Here is a 21,749-nt window from a genome sequence, read left to right as displayed (position 1 = left end):
TTAACCTAATTAACCTAGTTACGCCTTTAAATGTCACTTTAAGCTGTATAGAAGTGTCTTGAAAAAAATATCTAGTCAAATATCATGTACTGTCATCATGGCAAAGCTAAAATAAATCAGTTATTAGAGATGAGTTATTAAAACTATTATGTTTAGAAATGTGTTGAAAAAAATATTTTCTCCATTAAACAGAAATTGGGGAAAAAATAAACAGGGGGGGCTAATAATTTAGGGTTTGAATTATTCTGATTGCAGCTGTATATCTAACATTTTATGCACAAAATGCATATTCCCAATACAGTCTAACACAAACAAATCCATTTTTTTCCTTTCAGCGGTGTGCTCTGCATGTTGAAGGCCGTTGTGTAGCGAGTGTGAGTGGGATTAAATCTTCAGCACCTCGTGAGTCAGAAGCGATAACATTTAACAGCAGTTAACACCATTCACATCACGCAGACCTCCACCTCACACTGTCGAATACACACAGAAAATGTACAAGTCCCCATGGAGTCGCGCTCTCCGCCCCGTATTACGCACTTGTGTGTTATCGAGCTGATGACCTCAGGATGTGATGGTATTTGACCGTGTTTTATTATGTCGGAATGGATGTGAATGGGTCTCTATGAGATTGATGGTACGTGTCAAACTCCTTGCTCTCGCTCTCTCTGAATGATTAATGCATCACAGCAGGAGCCTGAATCACACGTGACGAGTGCGAGACAACGCTGTATTATTAGCACAGACTCCACATCTTACTGGAAACACTCACACACACATTTTGCATGATGTGCAAAATAGTTTATGAATCAGTATACAGTTTGGATTAATACAGTTACAGTGTAGCATTATGTGCAGTATGCAGTTACAGTGTAGCAGTGTATTGTATTTCCAGTTCATAAAGAAGGATTCATTTATTCTTTTAGCATAGTTTAAGAATGACTGTTTTTCATTTGATTAAATATTTGGTTATCTTGAACATGTATATTATTTACACATGTGGATTAACTATTAACAGTAATTTTTGTATTTATTTTTTAAAAGTACTCTTTAGAATAAGTGAAGTTTATTTTTAAAGTAATTTCGAGAGGATTATGTGCTTATGATTACTCTCAGTTGTTCCCGCATCAACTCATGATCGGTTTTCCAATCAGATGATTCCTAACTCACAATAAATAACCAGAGATTTTCTTATCTCAATATTTTCGTCTTGAAGAACATCACCCCCCCTCCCCTCCCACCCCCCCCACCAGCCCAATCTCATGAGAAAGTATTTTAAGTTTTGTCAGTTTAGTGGCTAATTCGTACAAATTCATATGTACGATTTTAAAAAGGAGGCGTGGCACCCAGCCCCACCCCTAAACCCAACCGTCACTGGGTGATGAGCAAATCATAGTAAATTCAATTAAATTCACCTTTATTTGTATAGCGCTTTTACAATGTAGATTGTGTCAAAGCAGCTTCACATAAAAGGTCACAGTAAATTGGAACAGTGTAGTTCAGTTTGTAGTGTTTAAGTTCAGTTCAGTTTAGCTCCGTTTAGTGTGGTTTAATAATCACTACTGAGAGTCCAAACACTGAAAAGCAAATCCAACGATGCGCAGATCTATAGATCCCGAACCATGCAAGCCAGTGGCGACAGCGGAGAGGGAAAAAAAACTTCACTAATTGGCGAAAGTGAAGAAAAAAACCTTGAGAGAAACCAGACTCAGTTGTGCATGACCATTTTAATTTCTCCGCTGGCCAAACGTCTTGTGTAGAGCTGCAGTCTCAGCGGTGGAGGCTTGAAGGTGGCCTCAGCGAAGACTCGTCTGTCCCTGGAGCGTCACAGTAGCTACTCGGGATAGGGCCCGGTCCAGGATAAATAGTACGAATTCATCCGAATTAGTCACTAAATCAAGAATTTACGAATTGCCATGAGATTGCGTTGCCCCTACTTCCCCTCCTTCCTAATGGGAACACGGCAGCCCAGTGATTAGCACTGCTGCCTCACAGCAAGAATGTCTCTGCTTAAAGTCCCTACTAAACCAGATGACATTTCTGTGTGGAGTTTTGCGTGTTCTTCCCGTGCTCGCGTGGGTTCTCCGGTTACCTCTTACAGTCCAAATAACACGCACCCTAAGTAAATTGAACACACAAAATTGATACCATAGTCAAGCTCTGAGCAAGTACACCTCTCCTCATACATCCATATCCGTCATTTAGCTAGATATAAGCCGGGGGGAGTGGGGGAGTTCATCGAGATCTACCTGAGCTCAAACTCCCCTCTCACCTTGCAAATGGGAGGAAGCCCTGGGCTTGAGGATCTCATAAGCTCAGGGCTCTCTCCTGGGACAGCATGCCCAGCTAAGTGTGAACTCTTGAAGTATGTTTTATTTTTATAGAAATGTATCTGTTAAGTTGATTGGTGATGGAACATTTTTTCACATTTATTCTGACTTTTTTTACATTAAAACTGAAAGTAAATGCTACACTTCATCATTTTATTTGCTTTGTTCATTCATTCATTCTCCTTCGGCTTAGTCCCTTTATTCATCAGGGGTTGCCACAGCAAAATTATCCGCCAACTTATCCAGCATATGTTTTACACAGCGGATGCCCTTCCAGCTCCAAACCAGTACTGGGAAACATCCATTCACACACATACACTAAGGCCAATTTAGTTTATTCAATTCACATATACCACAAGTATTTGGACTGTGAGGGAAACCGAAGCTCCCAGAGGAAACCCAGGCCAACATGGTAAGAAACATGCAAATTCCACACAGAAATGCCAACTGACCCAGCCAGGACGTTAAAGAAGTGCGTGGTTTTGAAAACACTATTGTTTGAGTTTAGGGAAGGGTGGGTCAGTCAGTCAGTCAGTCAGTCAACAGCAGCCTCTGGTGTATTTGTGCGAGAACAGGAGGCGCGAATGGCACTCCCAAGAGAAATTTGAGATCTTAAAAAGTGTACAGAGCGGCCTCTGGTGGATTCACAAAACAAAAACAAAAAAAAACTAAAAACTAACAAAAAAATCTCCTGGGATGTATCTGGTGCTCTCCAGAAATGTATATAGCAGTACGTTTTCAGAATGAGCCTGGGTTGCAATATTGAGTACTGTCATCATGGCAAATACAAAATAAATTAGCAATTAAAATCATTATTAAAACTAAATGTTAACTAATACTAAACTTCGCTAACTTCACTAATGTTAAAATGTTCACACTGTTAAACAACATTTGTGCAATATTTGAAAGAAAATAATTCAATTACACATGGAATCTAATAATTTTCACTTTATACATGTATTAATTGTGTAAAACTTAATTTTAGTTTCATTCTGTAAACTACTAATGACCTTTCTTTGAATTTAAAAAGCAAATGTAGTTATTTAGAACATTTATTAATTAGCAAAAAGTAAAAACCACATTTTCTGATTTTAATATTAATTTTTTAGAGAACAAATTTACAATGTAAAACAATGTAAAACAATGTAACAAAACAATAAATGAGCACTGTCTGAGCCTCGTCATTTCTTTTCTTTTTTTTACAGTTCTATCCATCTAGAACGGTTGGGTTTTGTGCAGGGTATAAATACAGCAGCATTGCAGTAGGGTTTTGTTCAGTCACACTGGTGTGGGTCTGATGTGTGAACTGCACCTCTGATGAGGCTTCAGCGATACGCATGTTAAAAACATCAGTCTTTGTCGTGTGCATCTGGGCTGAAGGCCAGAGCTCCTGTATGACTGCAGGAGATGATCTACAGCCAAAGGAAGCATTAAAGCAGCTCACAGCAGGACAACACAGGCCTCCCTAAACCACACACATGACAACCTGTACTTCACTCTTGAATTAATGCTCCATTTTATCCATATGCACATTTATATGCACAGCCGTTTGTGAAGTGACTATGACTTTGAGATTTTATAAGTCGTAAAATAAGTTGTGATCTTCATACTGTCACTCTTAGTTAGATCCTTATTCATTAGTGTACTTTTTTAGCTGTAGTTGATTTTAAACAAAACGCACTATATATATATATATATATATATATATATATATATATATATATATATATATATATATATATATATATTTATATATTTACATTTTTAATTTAAATGTATTTAAATTATTATTTTTCGATTTTTTAAAGCAGTTGCTTGTTATGGTACAATGTATAATAAATAATTAAACAATAAATAAAACAATAAAAAAACTAAAATAAAATTTAAAGAAAAAAGAAGGAATAAAATATTTATTTTAATAAAAATGTCAAACTATTTAAAATATCAAAAAAAAGAATGAATACAAAAATTAATAATAAATAACAACACAATAATAATAATACTAATATTAATAATAATAATAATAATAATAATAATAATAATAATAATAATAATAATAATAATAATAATAATAATAATAATAATAATAATAATAATAATGGGGCGGCGCAATGGGGTATCACTGTCTCTTTACAGCAAGAATGTCGCTGGTTCCAGCCTCGGCTGGGTCAGCAGGAATTTCTGTGTGGAGTTTGCATGTTCTACCTGTGTTCGCGTTCACATTCGGGTGCTTCGGTTTCCCCCACAAGTCCAAAGACATGTACTATACACTCAAAAAAAAAATATTTTTTGCTTATTCAAACTACTTAATTAACAACAACAACAACAATAATAATATCATATTTTAGTATTATTATTATTATTATTATTACTATTGTGAATAAGTACTTTAAAGTTCTACTTACTTTAAACTTTAAACTACTACAACAACAAAAATAATAAACTATTATTTCTATTATTATATAGTGAATAAGTATGTCAGAGTTCAAATATGGTATAGCTTGTTTAATTTGTATAATTTAATTAAATATTAGAAACAACAACAACAAGCTATTCTTCTTCTGCTTCTTCTTCTTATTATTATTATTATTATTATTATTATTCTGAATGAGTACTTCAAAGTTCAATTATAAAATAATTGATTTGTTTAAATTGTATAATTTTATTATATAATATAAACAATATCTACAACAACAATAATCTATATATTTTATTGATATCGTGAATAAGTATGTCAAAGTTCAAATATGGTATAGATTATTTCTTTAATTTGCATAATTTGATTAAATAATCTAAACAACAACAACAACAACAACAACAACAATAATAAAATAAAATAAAATAATAATAATAATAATAATAATAATAATAATAATAATAATAATAATAATAATAATAATAATAATAATAATAAAAATCAGCAATCATCATCAGATGTGTCTCCACAATTGCTAAGCTTTTATAAACGAATCATGCAAAGCAGTTCCGTGGCTGATGTAAAAATTAAAGGCTAGTATTTATTTACAAGTTATCTTATCTTTGGCAATGTGGTTGATTTTGTAAATCATTTAGGCCATCCACAAAACAACAAGTGTTTACATATATTTTTTCTAATCTAAGGTGTTTCCTCTCACCGGTCAGCTGCTGTCTGTCGCCCACTTCAGTCCTGATGAAGCTGTGATTGCCTAAGCGATACAAAGCAGCATCATTCTCCCAATAATCAGTGTACAGGCCCACAAACAGCTCTCCACCTGTAAATAAAAAAAACACTTGCACGTGAAAAATACACCAGTATTAGAAAATTCATTTTGTTTGTCATACATCAATGTACCACTAGGAGTCACTGCATACACTGTATATAACGGTCTCAGTTTCAGCAGTTTGAGCAATAAATCCTGCCGTGAGTGAAGTAGTAATGATCTACAGGCCAATATCAATTTAGCTTCGAAAAGGATCCTGATGCTGGAAAAGACTGAATTAATAACCCAGAGGAACGCGAACTGAAAAGAAGTCATTAGATTCATCTCTCAATTTTCAATGAATCAGCCACAGAATCGAGTGTTGTAAAGAGCTTTCATGCTCTGTGGCCTCTGGATAAAAATACACTCACACTCTCTTCCTTTCAGATTTCAAGAATACACACACGCATGCACGCATGCACGCATACACAAACACTGAACAGCAAGATGATGAGGAGAAAAAAATAGGGACATTATGAGAAATATTTAGCTGTAAATGAAATTAGATGAAAGGTTAGAGGATATCCATTAATATTTTGTGTAAGAATGTTTAGGATATATGCTGAAAAAGCTGAAGTACTGGATTATTATTAATGTTATTATTCATAATAAATTATAACAACATAATATAAAAATCATCTAAAATACTACATTTCAATAAAATACAAAATTTATTAAACTGAATAAATATACTATAATAACAAGTAATAATTTTCAACTGTTGAAATAATAATAATAATATTAATAATAACAATAATGATCAACAAAAACAAAAGTAGCAACAGCAAAGATAACAACATAAATAATAATAATAATTATGACAATAATTACAATAATAATAATAATAATAATAATAATAATGACAACAATAATAAAACAGGATGAAAAGACGACGTAATATGATGCAAAATATTTGGCTTTAAAATAAGGAAGGTGAAAGTATATGTAATAAATTTAAAGATGAATGACTGAAGATGACTTTATTTGTTTGTTTATAAAATAAAAACATACGGTTGACTGTTGATGCTAAAGGGCTGTTGGGATGAAACGGGACTCTTCCTCTGCCGCTCTCTATGTGGTCAGATTCCAACCTGAATTCTCGCTCCTGCTGGAAAACACACACAAAACACACCTTTACCACAATGTGACAACATTCAAAACACTTCTACCATGTCTACAAATGCTATATAATAATAATAATAATAATAATAATAATAATAATTTTATTATTACTACTATTATTCTTATTATTATATTGTTAAATAAATAATTTTGATAAATGATTACAAATATTTTTATTAATAATCAACCTGACTTACAATAATATTTAATCAACAACTGAATCTGACTGACCACATGAATGAGTGAATATCTGACTGACCAACATGAATGAACGAATGAATATTTAACTGACCAACATGAATGAATGAATGACTGACTGACCAACATGAATGAATGAATAAATAACTGACCAACATGAATGAGTGAATATCTGACTGACCAACATAAATGAATGGATAACTGACTGACCAACATGAATGAATGATTATCGGACTGACTAACATGAATGAATGAATGAATGAATGAATGAATGACCAACATGAATGAGTGAATATCTGACTGACCAACATGAATGAATGAATAACTGACTGACCAACATAAATGAATATCTGACGGACTAACATGAACGAATAAGTGAACATGACTGACCAACATGAATGAGTGAAAATGACTGACCAACATGAATGAGTGAATATGACTGACCAACATTAATGTATGAATATCTGACTGACCAACATGAATGAATGAATATCTGACTGACCAACATGAATGAGTGAATACCTGACTGACCAACATGAATGAATGAATATCTGACTGACCAACATGAATGAATGAATATCTGACTGACCAACATGAATGAGTGAATACCTGACTGACCAACATGAATGAATTAATATCTGACTGACCAACATAAATGAGTGAATACCTGACTGACCAACATGAATGAGTGAATACCTGACTGACCAACATGAATGAATGAATACCTGACTGACCAACATGAATGAATGAACGAATAACTGACTGACCAACATGAATGAATGAATGAATAAATATCTGACTGACCAACATGAATGAATGAATATCTGACTGACCAACATGAATGAGTGAATACCTGACTGACCAACATGAATGAATGAATATCTGACTGACCAACATAAATGAGTGAATACCTGACTGACCAACATGAATGAGTGAATACCTGACTGACCAACATGAATGAGTGAATACCTGACTGACCAACATGAATGAATGAATACCTGACTGACCAACATGAATGAATGAACGAATGACTGACTGACCAACATGAATGAATGAATAAATATCTGACTGACCAACATGAATGAATGAATGAATGAATGAGTGAATGAATGAATGAATATCTGACTGACCAACATGAATGATCTGCTTTTCCCATGCTGGTCGCCAGTATGAGATGCTGATAAACTGGTGTCACATTTGCTTTCTTAAAAACCAGCAACAGAAAGATTATTCTTTTCGACCACCTCCAGCAGATATACTAGTGAACAGCAGAACAATCATGCTAGTTTCAGCTGGTATTTTCAGCAGGGTAGACCAAACAGAAATCTGACACTGTAAAAATCTGCAGCTCTTAGAAGAAAAAGAGGGAAATAATCAATCAGCCCTCTGGCGAATTGTATCATTGAGCATAATGTAGTAACACGTCAGTATCAGTGTATATTACAGTGGCTTTTCATCATTAAACACACACTGCATTTCCTGCAGTCTCATGGGAAATAAAACATCCAGGTGAAGCAACGGAGGGTAAAATGAGATTCAAGGCCATGAAAAGCTCTTTGAACAATCACTTTCTCTCTGCTCTCACTACACAAGTCGCTTTTACCAGAAGATGACAGTACATGCTACGCAAAATGCATCGCAAAAGCCCTTTCACCAGCTTGATTTATGTGTTCTCACAGCATGTGATTCTGGAAATACAAACATCGGTCCATCCATCACTTTCAGTCTGTGGATCATTCAGTAGGGTTGGCGTTTTTCCAGATCATTCATGCCTCTAACTTCATATGAAACTGGAATGGAAATAAATCCTCAGCCAAAGCCATAACTTCACTTTCACTTTATGAAGCGTGCTGTTACATGGGAGAATTATGGGGATAAATCATAAAGGCTGGCTGTGGCGCATGCCGTAAGGTCCTTTATAAACCCACAAATCTTCCTTCAAGCCTAAAGGTTATCTACTGTATAAGTGCACTCCAATACAAAGACAAAATTTGGATTTAGAAGTAGGGATTCACCGATATGAAAATTCTAAGCTGAACCCAAAAATTGTGGATGCACAAAAAACAAAACTACTTTGTAATAAGGATGCATTAGTTCAGTGTTTCCCAACCCTGTTCCTGGAGGCACACCAACAGTACATATTTTGGATGTCTCTTATCTGACCCATTAACTTCAGGTTTTGGAGTCTCTTCTGATTCAGGTGTGTTTGATTAGGGAGAGGTTGAAAATGTGGACTGTTGGTGTGCCTTCAGGAACAGGGTTGGGAAACACTGCATTAGTTCAATAAATAACATAATTTTGTCATTTAAATAAAAAACAAGACAATATAATATCCACTTTTTATTAACTGTGAGTGAAGGAGTCGAGAGGTGCCATGACAGCACAGTAGTACTATTGCAGGCAACGGGGAAAAATTATACTGCAAAGAAAAGTCCTGTCAGCACATTATTTGAGTGGACTTTGCGTTTCCAGTGAGCATGCACAGTTCATGCATGTTTACAGATACATGCCATGGCAGACATTCTGTGCCAGACTGCACACCGCACACACCAACTTATTGGTGGAGAGGAGACAATGAAGTCAATAAGATGATATTGGGATGGTTAGCAGGCAATTATGGACAGAGGCCAGTGAGTAAGTTTCGAAAGGGCGGCGGGGATAGACTACTACAGTACTCTTATTGCAATTGCCAGTGCAATTGTAGGTAAAGCAAGACAAGCACATGAAATTTATTCAATGAGAATTAAACAAAGCACATGTCCATATTGAAGATTGTTACCATCCTCTAAATATAAAATTTCAGCTCTTGGCATCAAAAAGACATTTTAGGAAACCTCAAATAAAGAATAATGTGTATCAAATGTCCTTTAACTGCCATTAGAATTTTAAATACAGTGTTTTAAGAATGTATAGGGTTTTAACTTTTTTTAATGTGATATGTGATGACATTGAATGTATTTGTGTTGTCTGTTTTTTCTGTGATGTGTGTAATGTGAACGCTGATGTGGTTGTGTGGTGAAGCCAAAGATAAATTTCCACTTGTGGACAATAAAGAAAGTAAGTAATCTTACACAGATATCTTTAAAAGAACTTCTATAGAGATAATGATCATGATTGTTTAATCCACACCTGTCAACTCTCGCATTTCTCCTGGGATTCTTTTTTATCTTATCATTCTGTCCTGCTATAATCCCGTTTTAAGCGTCTTTCTATGAAAAGGCAACAAACAAAATGTGTTATAAACGCAAAGAGCTGTTCTGAATGATGCTTCCGTTTTATTTAGGCTTGAAAGCACTTTGAAATAAATATAAAAATGACAGCATCCCCTTCTTTTCCTTTCAAGTTTTATTTTAAACAACTAATTTTGTCTTAAATGAGCATACACAGCTATGAAAGTAATCGAATGCTTTCATTATAGAGCTGTTCATTCTTAAAGTGACACCCATGTTAATGTTAAATAAACAATAATAATAGAGATTAATTAAAATTATACGGTAATATTAAAATATTTAAATTATGCAGCATATAAAAATGAACTAGATTTTGATACTTGATTTATTTACTTATATTAGGCCATTATTAGTATAGGTTAACCTTTCTTACTAAATAGTTATTTTTTCCCCCATATTAAAAAAGAACTGCTTAACTATGTTTATTTACAATTCAATTGCTCTGAATGGACAGATTTAGGAGTTTGAGACAAATTTGGCATTTTTTGTGGGTGAGGCTCCTACCCTAGCCCTATCACTTAACCCAACCCTCACAGAATCTGTATTTTTACATTTTCAAAATACTTGAGTGATTTATGAGTGGGTTTCCTCCCATGGTCCCCCCCCCCCCCCCCCCCCCCCCCCCATTAATTATGTCTACTACACACAATAGTCATTTTCTGTATGGCCATGCCATTTAGTGCACTACATAATGCCTTTTTTAAGAAGAGAGACACATAGACAGGATTAACATTGCTGTTATAGACTGACTGGCATGAATTCGATGCATTTTAGCTCAAAAACTCTGGCAGAGCTGTGATATAAACAAAATGCTATAGGTTGTTTTCACATGACATCACTGATGATGCGCGAAATTCAGATGGACGGCAGAAAGTGTTTCTTCTACATAGGAATCGCTATCAGAACATCTTAATATTTCTGTTTTATGTTGTTCATAATTGTTTAAATTGACCAAAATAAGAAATGCCGAACAGCTTTTATTGACTTCCAGAAGTTTTTGCTCATAAAGAGGGGAAGAGTTCAAGAACTGGCTGAAAAACGGAAGAAAAGGCGGCGTGTTATCAACATTTATTCAATATATCCATCTGTACAAACCTTTTTCGAATGCGATAATTTATTTGACGCACCAATAAAGATTACGGGTCTAGCTATGTGTATTATATGTTAAAGTGTTATATAAAAATCTGATACAAACACCACCACCCTTATACAAAAAATTTATGTACCCTGCCATGTAATCGCTGCAATGAAATCTCTGTCTTGTTTTGCAATAATCTATGTCTTTGCTGCCATTTTTGTGGAATAAACATCTGTAACATCTCCTTTGAAAATATGGTATTATTCGCAAAAATACTAACTTTTCTCTATGGTGTGCGTCACCAGAACCATGTGATGGATAACAACCTATAGCCTCTCCCTTTAAAAAACAAAAGCCCTGCCCTGTCTTCATCTTCAAGTACAGTTTTTCACACATCGAAGAAATCTGTGTATTTCTAGGTACTTCAAAGGACATTTAACACACAGTCTTGTGATCAACAAACTGTTCGCATCAGAGCATGTGGTGAGTTGTATCTGTTGTTTTAGTGTTTCATGTGCCTGAAGTACTATCTGAGATGAAATAGTAAGAGATTCACATGATAATCAGCACACCGTAAGGCTGATGAGGTAATCAGAGTCATGCACTCACAAATTCACATGTACACCTTGTGGATGGACACATGGTTCAGATTTGCAGGAGGTTTGGAGATCATGTTGCGTGCAGTTCGGAGAGTTGAAATGTTAGGTTAGAGATCGCCTCAAACTGACGGCCTCAGAACAATGACACTGAGTGTTAGTGGAACTAGCAGTGACGTGGGTGAAGGTCTGGCCTAAAAAACAAATGAGCTGCTTGTGCCAGCTAAGCAGAACTGTGTCATCCATGAACACTGAGGGACATTTATTATTCAGAATTGTCCCTGTATGACAAATTTAAAAAGTGCATAATGTTAACAGTTTACTATCTATATAGTAATATTCAAGTGTCAATGTATTTAAAAAAAGAGATTTGTTATTAATAGGTGAGCGTTTTTGTCAAATATAATGTTCATATACAGTATATATATATATATATATATATATATATATATATATATATATATATATATATATATATATATATATATATATATATATATATATATATATATATATCTATATAATATATATATATATTATATTATCAGACATACTGTGAAAATTTCCTTGCTCTGTTAAACATTATTTGGGAAATTTTAAGGGGGGCTAATAACTCTGACTTTAACTTACTATATATATATATATATATATATATATATATATATATATATATATATATATATATATATATATATATATATAAATATATATAATAAATTACGTAGAAATTTAAACATCTATATAACAAAAGATTTTTTTAAATAGTTTTTATGTATGTGTCTATATCACGTATACATAATAAATATACACTCACAGGCCACTTTATTAGGCACACCTTACTAGTACTGTGTTGGACCCCTTTTTGCCCTCAGAACTGCCTTAATCCATCAGGGCATAGATTCAACAAGGTACTGGAAACATTCCTCAGAGATTTTCGTCCATATTGATATGATAGCATATTGATATTAATATTGCTGCAGATTTGTCGGCTGCATATCCATGATGCGAATCCCCCGTTCCACCACATCTCAAAGGTGCTCTATTGGATTGAGATGTGGTGACTGTGGAGGCCATTTAAGTCCCGTGAGCTCAGTCATGTTCAAGAAATCAGTCTGAGATGATTTGTGCTATATGACATGGTGCGTTATCCTGCTGGAAGTAGCTATCAGAAGACGAGTACACTGTGGTTATAAAGGGATGGGCATGGTCAGCAACAATACTTTTGCTGTGGCATGGACACGATGCTCAATTGGTACTAATGGGCCCAAAGTTTGACAAGAAAATTTGCCCCACACCATTACACCACCACCACCACTACCCTGAACTGTTAAGACAAGGCAGGATGGATCCATGCTGTCATGTTGTTGATGCCAAATTCTGACCCTATCATCCGAATGTCGCAGCAGAAATTGAGACTCTTTAGACCAGGCAACGTGTTTCCAATCTTCTATGGTCCAATTCTGGGGAGCCTGTGTGAATTGTAGGCTCAGTTTATTGTTCTTAGCTGACAGGAATGGCACCCGGTGTGGTCTTCTGCTCCTGTAGCCCATCCACCTCAAGGTTAGACATGTTGTGCATTCAGAGATGCTCTTCTGAATACCTCGGTTGTAACGAGTGGTTATTTGAGTTACTGTTGCCTTTCTGTCAGCTCAAACCAGTCTGGCCATTCTCCTCTGACCTATGCCATCAACAAGGCATTTGCACCCACAGAACTGCCGCCCTCTGGACATTTCCTCTTTTCGGGCCATTCTCTGTTAACCCTAGGGATGGTTGTGCGTGAAAATCCCAGTAGATCAGCAGTTTCTGAAATACTCAGACCAGCCTGTCTGGCATCAACAACTATGCCGCGTTCAAAGTCACTTAAATCACCTCAGGTCTACATGCCTAAATGCACTGATTTGCTGCCATGTGATTAGCTGATTAGAAATTTGCATTATTGAGCAGTTGGACAGGTGTACCTAATAAAGTCTCATACACTCACCAGCCATATTATATATATATATATATAGTATATATATATAGTATATATATATAATATATATATATATATATATATATATATATATATAAATAAATATAAATTCGCACCTATATCTCATGTGAAAAACTTTGGATGTGATTAATCACAATAATATTTAGTAATATTTAACAATGTATGTAATTTTTATTACATACATGCAAACTATACATACAAACAGCATAATATAAAGAAAATATAATAAGCATTTCCTGACTGAAGCAGTCTATACTGCATTTAGAATAGCTATAATTTTTTCCTGATTTTTGATTAGTCATAACAGACATTTCCAGTAAACTGTTATGCTATGGTAAAGCTACAGTAAAGCTGTAATGATATGCTTCTATATTCACGGTCATCAGTCATGTACACCGCTTGATCCAGATGGCCAGCTGGAGAATGAATCTGGTTTTGAATGAAACATCTGATAAAATAATAGTAGTATGAAAGAACATTCTTCATTTGACATTTCATGTGATCCAACAGCTTTGTAGGATTTCTCAGATATCGTAGCTTTTGTAAAAGCCCTCAAGGATGTTCAGTAGGTTTTAGCAGAGTTTTATGTATTTATCCGAATAAGGTGTGAGTGAGGCATGACAAGGGTGTATTAGTACAGAAGTGAGTGTAAAGCCCATGAGAATGCTCTGGTTTGTTGAAAAAAAAGACAGTGCGGGGGAACGGTGTGCTGTGATGTGTGTATGGGTGCAAAGGGTCGAACGGTGCTTATATTCCTAATGTTAGAGAACGAATGCATGCCAGTGTATGAATAAAACACACTGTCACTCTCTCTCTCTCTCTCTGGTCTGCTCTGTGTCTCTGCAGCTTTATCAGTCTCTCCTGTCATCATCGCTACATCTGCAACATGTCATCCCTGCACTCCAAATCCGAGTGTGTATAACTGTGCAGGTATGTGTATCCGTCTCAGTCACTGTGTATATATGTGAATGTGAAGCCCATACTGTATCTCACGTACAGAGATGCATGTGTTTATTTAATTTCAATGGTTTAATTAAGTAAAACAGCATGTCTGAATACATTAATCACAAAAAAATCTTTAATTAAACTGAATTCCAAAAGTTTTAAAAATTAAATAAAATGTTAGTAATCAAAAAAAATTGATTATTCATTTGTAATTAACTGAAATCATGATTCTTATACAATTTAATCAGAGTGCAAATTACATGGGGGTTTGGAGAAGTCTGACCCACCTAATTAATGCTTGATCTTCCCTGAAGGACATCAAAACAACATGTATGGGGGTCTGTCCTTTAATAGTTGAGAAATAGTTTGCTCTAATCTGTATCTTAAATAATTTTAATATTTAAAATAATATATAACTTCAATGTACTTTTGACCACCCCTATAATGGTTCAAACCATTGTGAATGCATGTTTGTGCCAAAATATAAATTCATCGGTTTGAAACCGGCAAAACTAGAGCACCGACAGACAGAGTAAGTGTTCCCAAAACATGTTTCTTTAAAAAAAGGCATTTTTTTAGGTGTATGTAAAACTAGATGCATAGTTTGTATTTTATTATACATTGGTTTGCACATGGAAGTTTAACAGTAAAATAAAAATTATGTGTAGTCTTTCATATCCATCCATTAATATGAGCCGGAAAGCAAACCTGTCAATGTTTACTTAATATCACAAATGTCATTGAGAATCACTCAATATCCCTCAAATAAATTCGATGTTACTGAATTAAATATATAAGTTTGGTTCACTGAGGCATATTACCGAACATGCCCGAAAAAAACTTAGGGCTTAGCACTTTTGCAATTTATTGCCCTCTGAAATATTTTTCCAATATCACATTTTTAGGTAATAATCCAGTAAAAAATAATAAAGTTTTGCATTTTAATTATTTTGAAAGCAAGCATATCTGAAGCAATCCATAAACACTTTCAGTTTTTTAATGTAATTATTTTAGTGTATTCAATTATATACACTGCTCAGCATAATTGAGTACATCCCATTTTGAAAATGAATACTTTAGAATGATTTTCTTTTTGTAATAATTTCTATTGGTAATATGGTGACTGTTTATAGCATTTTTATTACTTTACCCAAAAAGGTGCTGGGTTGTTTCAACCCAACATCGGGTCAAATATGGACAAACTCAACATTGGGTTCATTTTTTTCTATAAATTTTAAATGACACTCACATCAACTGTTGAGTTTGTTCATATTTGACCCAAGGTTGGGTTTCAAAAACCCAACCCATCATTTTTAGAGTTCTAGATTGTACTGAACAGAATAGTAACACGGGTGTACAACAGTAATACATTTCTGTCATAATTATATATTTGATGATTTTATTTCTAGGTGAAATGTTTTGGAATAGGAGGCGCGGTGGGTAGCGCTGTCGCCTCACAGCAAGAAGATCGCTGGTTCGAACCTCGACTCGGTCAGTTGGCGTTTCTGTGTGGTGTTTGCATGTTCTCCCCATGTTCGTGTGGGGTTCTTCCGGGTGCTCCGGTTTCCCCACAAGTCCAAAGACATGCGCTATAGGTGAATTGGGTAAGCTAAATTGTCCGTAGTGTGTGTGTTTGTGTGAATAAGAGTGTATAGGTGTTTCCAGTACTGGGTTGCAGCTGGAAGGGCATCCGCTGCGTAAAACATATGCTGGATAAGTTGGCGGTTCATTGCGCTGTAGTGACCCCTGAATAATAAAGGGACTAAGCCGAAAATAAAATAAATGAATGAAGGTTTTGGAACATCCATGTCCTCACTAAGCAGGCAGATATTAATAACACAAACATCATGTCCATGCTTCAGTATGTAGTTAAAGTCGAGCCATTCTTTCACACAGAATATAAAGATGACGTTATGCAGAATATACAATCTGGCAGTATATTTCTTGTGCGCAGGGATGCAGATGTGTCTCGTGAATGTCTCCGAGTGTTGTGGGAGCCGTGGTTTCAGACTGAGGCGTGTGCTGGCGTCCTGCAGCTGAGCACTGGAGTTATCAGGCGTCCCGCTGAAGCCTGTCTCCTCTAATTAAACCCGCTCTGATCTCCAGAATGCCCGTGGCTCTCTCCTTCACCTCTGCCGGAGGGTCAGGCGGCCAGAAGTGCTTCCTTTTCCCAGCAATGAGTTCTGATTTCTCAGACGCGCTGGGATAAAGAGAGGGACCAAAGTGAGAAGGGAATTCTAGGGCGCATGCAGAACATGTGGACAGAGTTGTGGAATTCAAGCATATAAATGGAACAGTAAGGAATTCTGTAAATGATGGATTGATCAATACTAAGAAGGGGGATGTATTTAATTAAGTTGCAATATGGACTGAACATTTGCATTCACACTGCCATGAAGCTATAAAAACTACTTGGGTGCGTCTTGGGTGGTTTGAGCGTAGAGAAGAGTTGAAATCAGGTCAACTTTATAATAATGAGCTATGACGTGGTTCAGCGGCAACCAATCAGAATGTAGAATTCCACCGCTTGAGAGGATAGAACATATGTTATATATGTTCAGAGAACATAGTCATGTAAACTTTGGTTTCGACCACATTAGAATGACATTTATTTTTTGAGAACGCATGCTTATTTTTTTCCAATAATATAATTTTAGGGTTGTTTTTTTCATAGTGTGCTTTAGAATATATGTAACAAAATACATGTATGCTTGAACTATATAACTACATATAGAACTAACCAGTGACTATCGAGACAGATATGCTCTGCATGAAATACTGGCTTGGATCAAGTAGCAGCAGTTCTCAATCCTCGTCCTCGCAGCCCACCGCTATTCATGTTTTGTACGTTTCAGAGGTTTGTTCCATTCCACAAAAGTGCCCTGCGAAGCGGACATTAGGGCTGCACGATTAATCGAAAAAAGATTGTGATCTCAATTCAACCCCCACATGATCTTAATCCCCCATCTGTACGATTCAGCCAATTATATTTTCAAGTTCAGGAGAGAAGTAAATTGGCACTTTCACAAGTGTTCACATTGTTTTATATATGTTTTTTTAAATAGTTTAAAATGTTTAACAGTGTCACTATAACCACTCTAACCTATATAACGTTTAATATAATGCAAGAGGGAATCTGATGATTACAAATGTTTAGTTTTACCAGTAAAAAAAGAAGGTCTAATAATGTTGTCCATAGCCCCTTGCACACACAGACCTTTCTAGAAAATTCTGTATGTGTGAACAGTGAACAGGCCCTCCTTTTTGAAAATACCGGTACATATATCTATGGGACAAAGCAGATGCATGAACGCTAAATCTTTAAATAAAAGTGAAACCATCAACAAACACCTGATCCCTCCTATGATTACAAATACAAGCACAGCTATTTACTGATGTCAGTTAATGATGTCAGAATTTGCTGATATTTTGGAATGGATATGTGAACAATTCCGGAACGTCCGTGCCTGTGTGAAAAGTGCTTTATTGAATTTACCGGTAAAGTCGTTCGGGAATTTTCCGGCTATTTACCGTTATCACTGTGTGAAAGGGGCTAATGACAGATTGTAAGCATATATTTTCAGCTTTCAAACATAATAATTCAACTTAATTATCAATAGTTGTATTTTGATGTCATCACTTTACTGTGCATTGACAACCAGAACATATTTAATGTCTAGTCAAGTCCACCGTTCCAAATCAAAATGTACCATTCAACCAACAGTAGACCTACACACATACTGTAGGCCTAATAATATTATCGATTTTTTTACCATATGTTTAAGAAATAACAATAATAATAGCCAGCTCAAACAGTATTAACCTTTATTTTACATGTAATAGGTTTAATTACATGATTAATAGGTACTGATTAATATATACCGAAAAAGTCCACAGAGGGGGGTGATCACCAGAATGGGGAAGTCCCAGAGTAAAATGAGAAAATATGATACACCGGTGTTTTGGAATATGGAAAAACTGTATCTAATTGGGCAGTTAAAAGATTTAACTTGGGCGATCACCGTACCGGTAAATCGCTCCCTGTGGGATAGCGGCGACTTTAGGTGTAAAATCTAATCTGTTGGAGACGTCCAACAGAATGGGGAAGTCCCAGAGTAAACTGAGAAAATATAATACAGCAGTGTTTTGGAATATGGAAAAACTGTACCTGATTGGGCAGTTAAAAGATTTAACTTGGGCCATCACCATACCGGTAAATCTGGCTCTGTGGGATAGCAGCGATTTTAGGTGAAAAATCGAATCTGTTGGAGACGTCCAATAGATAAACAGGTACCGAAAAAGTCCACCGAAAAAGGGGGGGGGGGGATCAACACAATGGGGAAGTCCCAGAATAAAATGAGAAAATATGATACCCCGGTGTTTTGGAATATAAAAAAAAACAGTCTTTACGCTGTTTTCATCTGTTTTTATATAGTTTGTTTCTATTTTATTCATGCTTGTCTATTTTATTCCTGTTTTTGTAAAGTACTTTGAATTGCCACTGTGTATGAAATGTGCTATATAAATAAACTTGCCTTGCCTTACAAAATCCTGAGAAAATTGTGATCTTTATTTTAAGCAAAAAAACAAATAAAATCGTTATAAATAAAATTCCTGTTTGAAAGCATGATCAATTCAAAATGTAATGTGCGCATAATGTGGCATCTATGCTAATCATGATTATGCTTAAATAACCTTTCACACTTCTGTAATAATTGAAAATGCTGCAAACAGTTGTATAGACCAAATCTTTCTTTTTTTTTGTGTGTGAATGAAGTAAGCTTCAGGGGCACACAGGAAATCAGGGAAACCACATAGGAAAACTACTGCAGGTTGCTGTTGGAAGAGATGTTATGTTAGTGAGGCCAGCAGGAGGTGCTCAACCTGTGGTCTCAGTGAGCCCTAATGCCCCAGTATAGTAACGGGGGCTCCATACTGTCAATAAGCACTTTTCTTTTGCCAATCTTACCAATCTTTTGCATGAGATGTTAAAGTGAGGTCTCTTATTAACTCATTAAATTAATAATTTTTTTTAAATTTCTTGTAAAGAGTAGGGTGTAACTCTGGTGTACTCGCCAAATTCCCCCCCTTGGCCCTTATTTACTGGCACCGTTGTCCTGTGGCTGCAGTTACATCATTCAGGTGGATGCTGCACACTAGTGGTGTTGAGGATAGACCCCCCCCCCCCTCCCCACATGATTGTAAAGTGCTTTGGGTGTATGGCTTTTACACAATTTACACAATAAATGCGCATTAAATTAGGGAACATGTAGATTTAAACACAGTTCCTTCATGAAGCTCACTTCTAATGAGCAAGTTATGTAAATGAGGTGTGTAAAACAAAAGAGACATGCAAAATAAGCAGTGCGGTGGGCCGCGAGGACCAGGGTTGAGAACTGCACATGACATAGACATGAAACTACATCACGTGGCATTTAGGATTTCATTTAGAAAACACACATGACATTTGGGAATTCAGCTTCTTTCATCTTATGAATTAGACCTGTTCATGTGTTCATGTCATGTAAGTATTTCACTATTTAATAAAAAAAAAAAATAGTTCAAATGGATTTTATTCAAATAAATAAGTCATGTTTTTAGATTATTAAAATGTAATTTTAATGGTAAAATGAGATCTGGAAAAATACAACAGCATTTTATAAATTACATGCATATATATATTCTTTTTTAATGGATTTAATTGGATATATATATATATATATATATATATATATATATATATATATATATATATATATATATATATATATATATATATATATATATATATATATATACTGAAAATTAAAGCATAAAGAGGTAATTCATGTGGCTCCACAAGCATCTTTTTTTGTTTAATGTTTCATGACATCAAATAACGAGATTTGTTTTTGATTACAAAATTATTTAACCTTTAAATTACATGTAAAAAATGTAATTAAACGAAATTACGAAAAAAAAAAACATAATAGATTTCATACATGCCTTATAATTATTTTTTTCATGAAATTTTAGTAGATTAACAAGGAGAAAGAAAAAAAATGGTAAAAAAGTGTACAGGCTGCCTGCCACGACGCAGCACAGGAAAGATTCCAGATTCTCAGTTTCCTTCAAATAAACATTTCGTCTTTGCTCTTTTCTTCAAATAAAGCTCACTCTCTGTGATTAGTGCTCTGTAATTTGACTGGGATTCTCCTGGGAGGACGGAGATGTTTGTTTTCGCTTGTCTGGATGTTTGGTTGGATTTTTTAACAGAGTGAGAATGATAAAACTTCCCGTCACACACATTAAAACAAACCGGGTCTCTGTGGAGAGCAATGTTTTTTTTTATCACACACTGCCATTGAAGTCACTTCAGAAAGGAATCCCTGGAAGAACTACTATGCCACTTTACTATTGTTAAGTTCATTAGAGATAGATAGTGGAGAAAATGACATTCAGTGATATTCATTTCATTTTATTTTAGTATATATATTGAAGTCAAAATTATTAGACCCCCTGTTTATTTTTTTAGCCAATTTCTGTTAAATGGAGAGAAGATTTTTTTTGACACATTTCTAAGCATAATAGTTTTAATAACTCATTACTAATAACTGATTTATTTAATCTTTGTCATGATGTCAGTAAATAATATTTGACTAGATATTTTTCAAGACACTTCTACACAGCTTAATGAAACATTTAAAGGCTTAACTAAGTTAATTAGGTTAACTAGGCAGGTTACTGTATAATGATGGTTTGTTCTGTAGACAGTCGAAAAAAATAGCTTAAGGGGGCTAATAATTTTGACCTCAAAATGGCTTTTAAAAAATTTGAAACTGCTTTTATTCTAGCTGAAATAAAACAAATAAAATTTTCTCCAGAAGAAAAAAATATTATCAGACATACTGTGAAAATCATTGCTCTGTTAAACATCATTTGAGAAATATATAAAAAAAAGAATTCAAAGGGGGGCTAATAATTCTGACTATGTCTGTATATAGTTATTAGAGGTGTAAACCTACACTGGCCTCATGGTTCG

At 34.9% G+C, this 21,749-nt stretch overlaps 1 protein-coding gene across 2 annotated transcripts in view; it reads right to left on the bottom strand.

The window, feature by feature from the left end:
• sema3e (sema domain, immunoglobulin domain (Ig), short basic domain, secreted, (semaphorin) 3E) overlaps positions 1-21,749 on the bottom strand; it is a 129,093-nt gene that overhangs the window by 24,928 nt on the left and 82,416 nt on the right. Inside the window, exons 5-6 of one of the 2 annotated variants that reach the window (XM_056477864.1) lie at positions 6,578-6,674; positions 5,462-5,578 (exon numbers count right to left, since the gene is read on the bottom strand). In XM_056477864.1, the coding sequence (XP_056333839.1) occupies positions 5,462-5,578; positions 6,578-6,674 (214 nt within the window). The remainder of the gene's footprint in view (positions 1-5,461; positions 5,579-6,577; positions 6,675-21,749) is intronic. The other variant, XM_056477865.1, reaches the window with a different exon arrangement.

Source organism: Danio aesculapii, chromosome 18 (assembly GCF_903798145.1).
Source record: "Danio aesculapii chromosome 18, fDanAes4.1, whole genome shotgun sequence".
Taxonomy (NCBI): Eukaryota; Metazoa; Chordata; class Actinopteri; order Cypriniformes; family Danionidae; genus Danio; species Danio aesculapii.
This window is presented reverse-complemented; position numbering and strand designations above follow the sequence as displayed.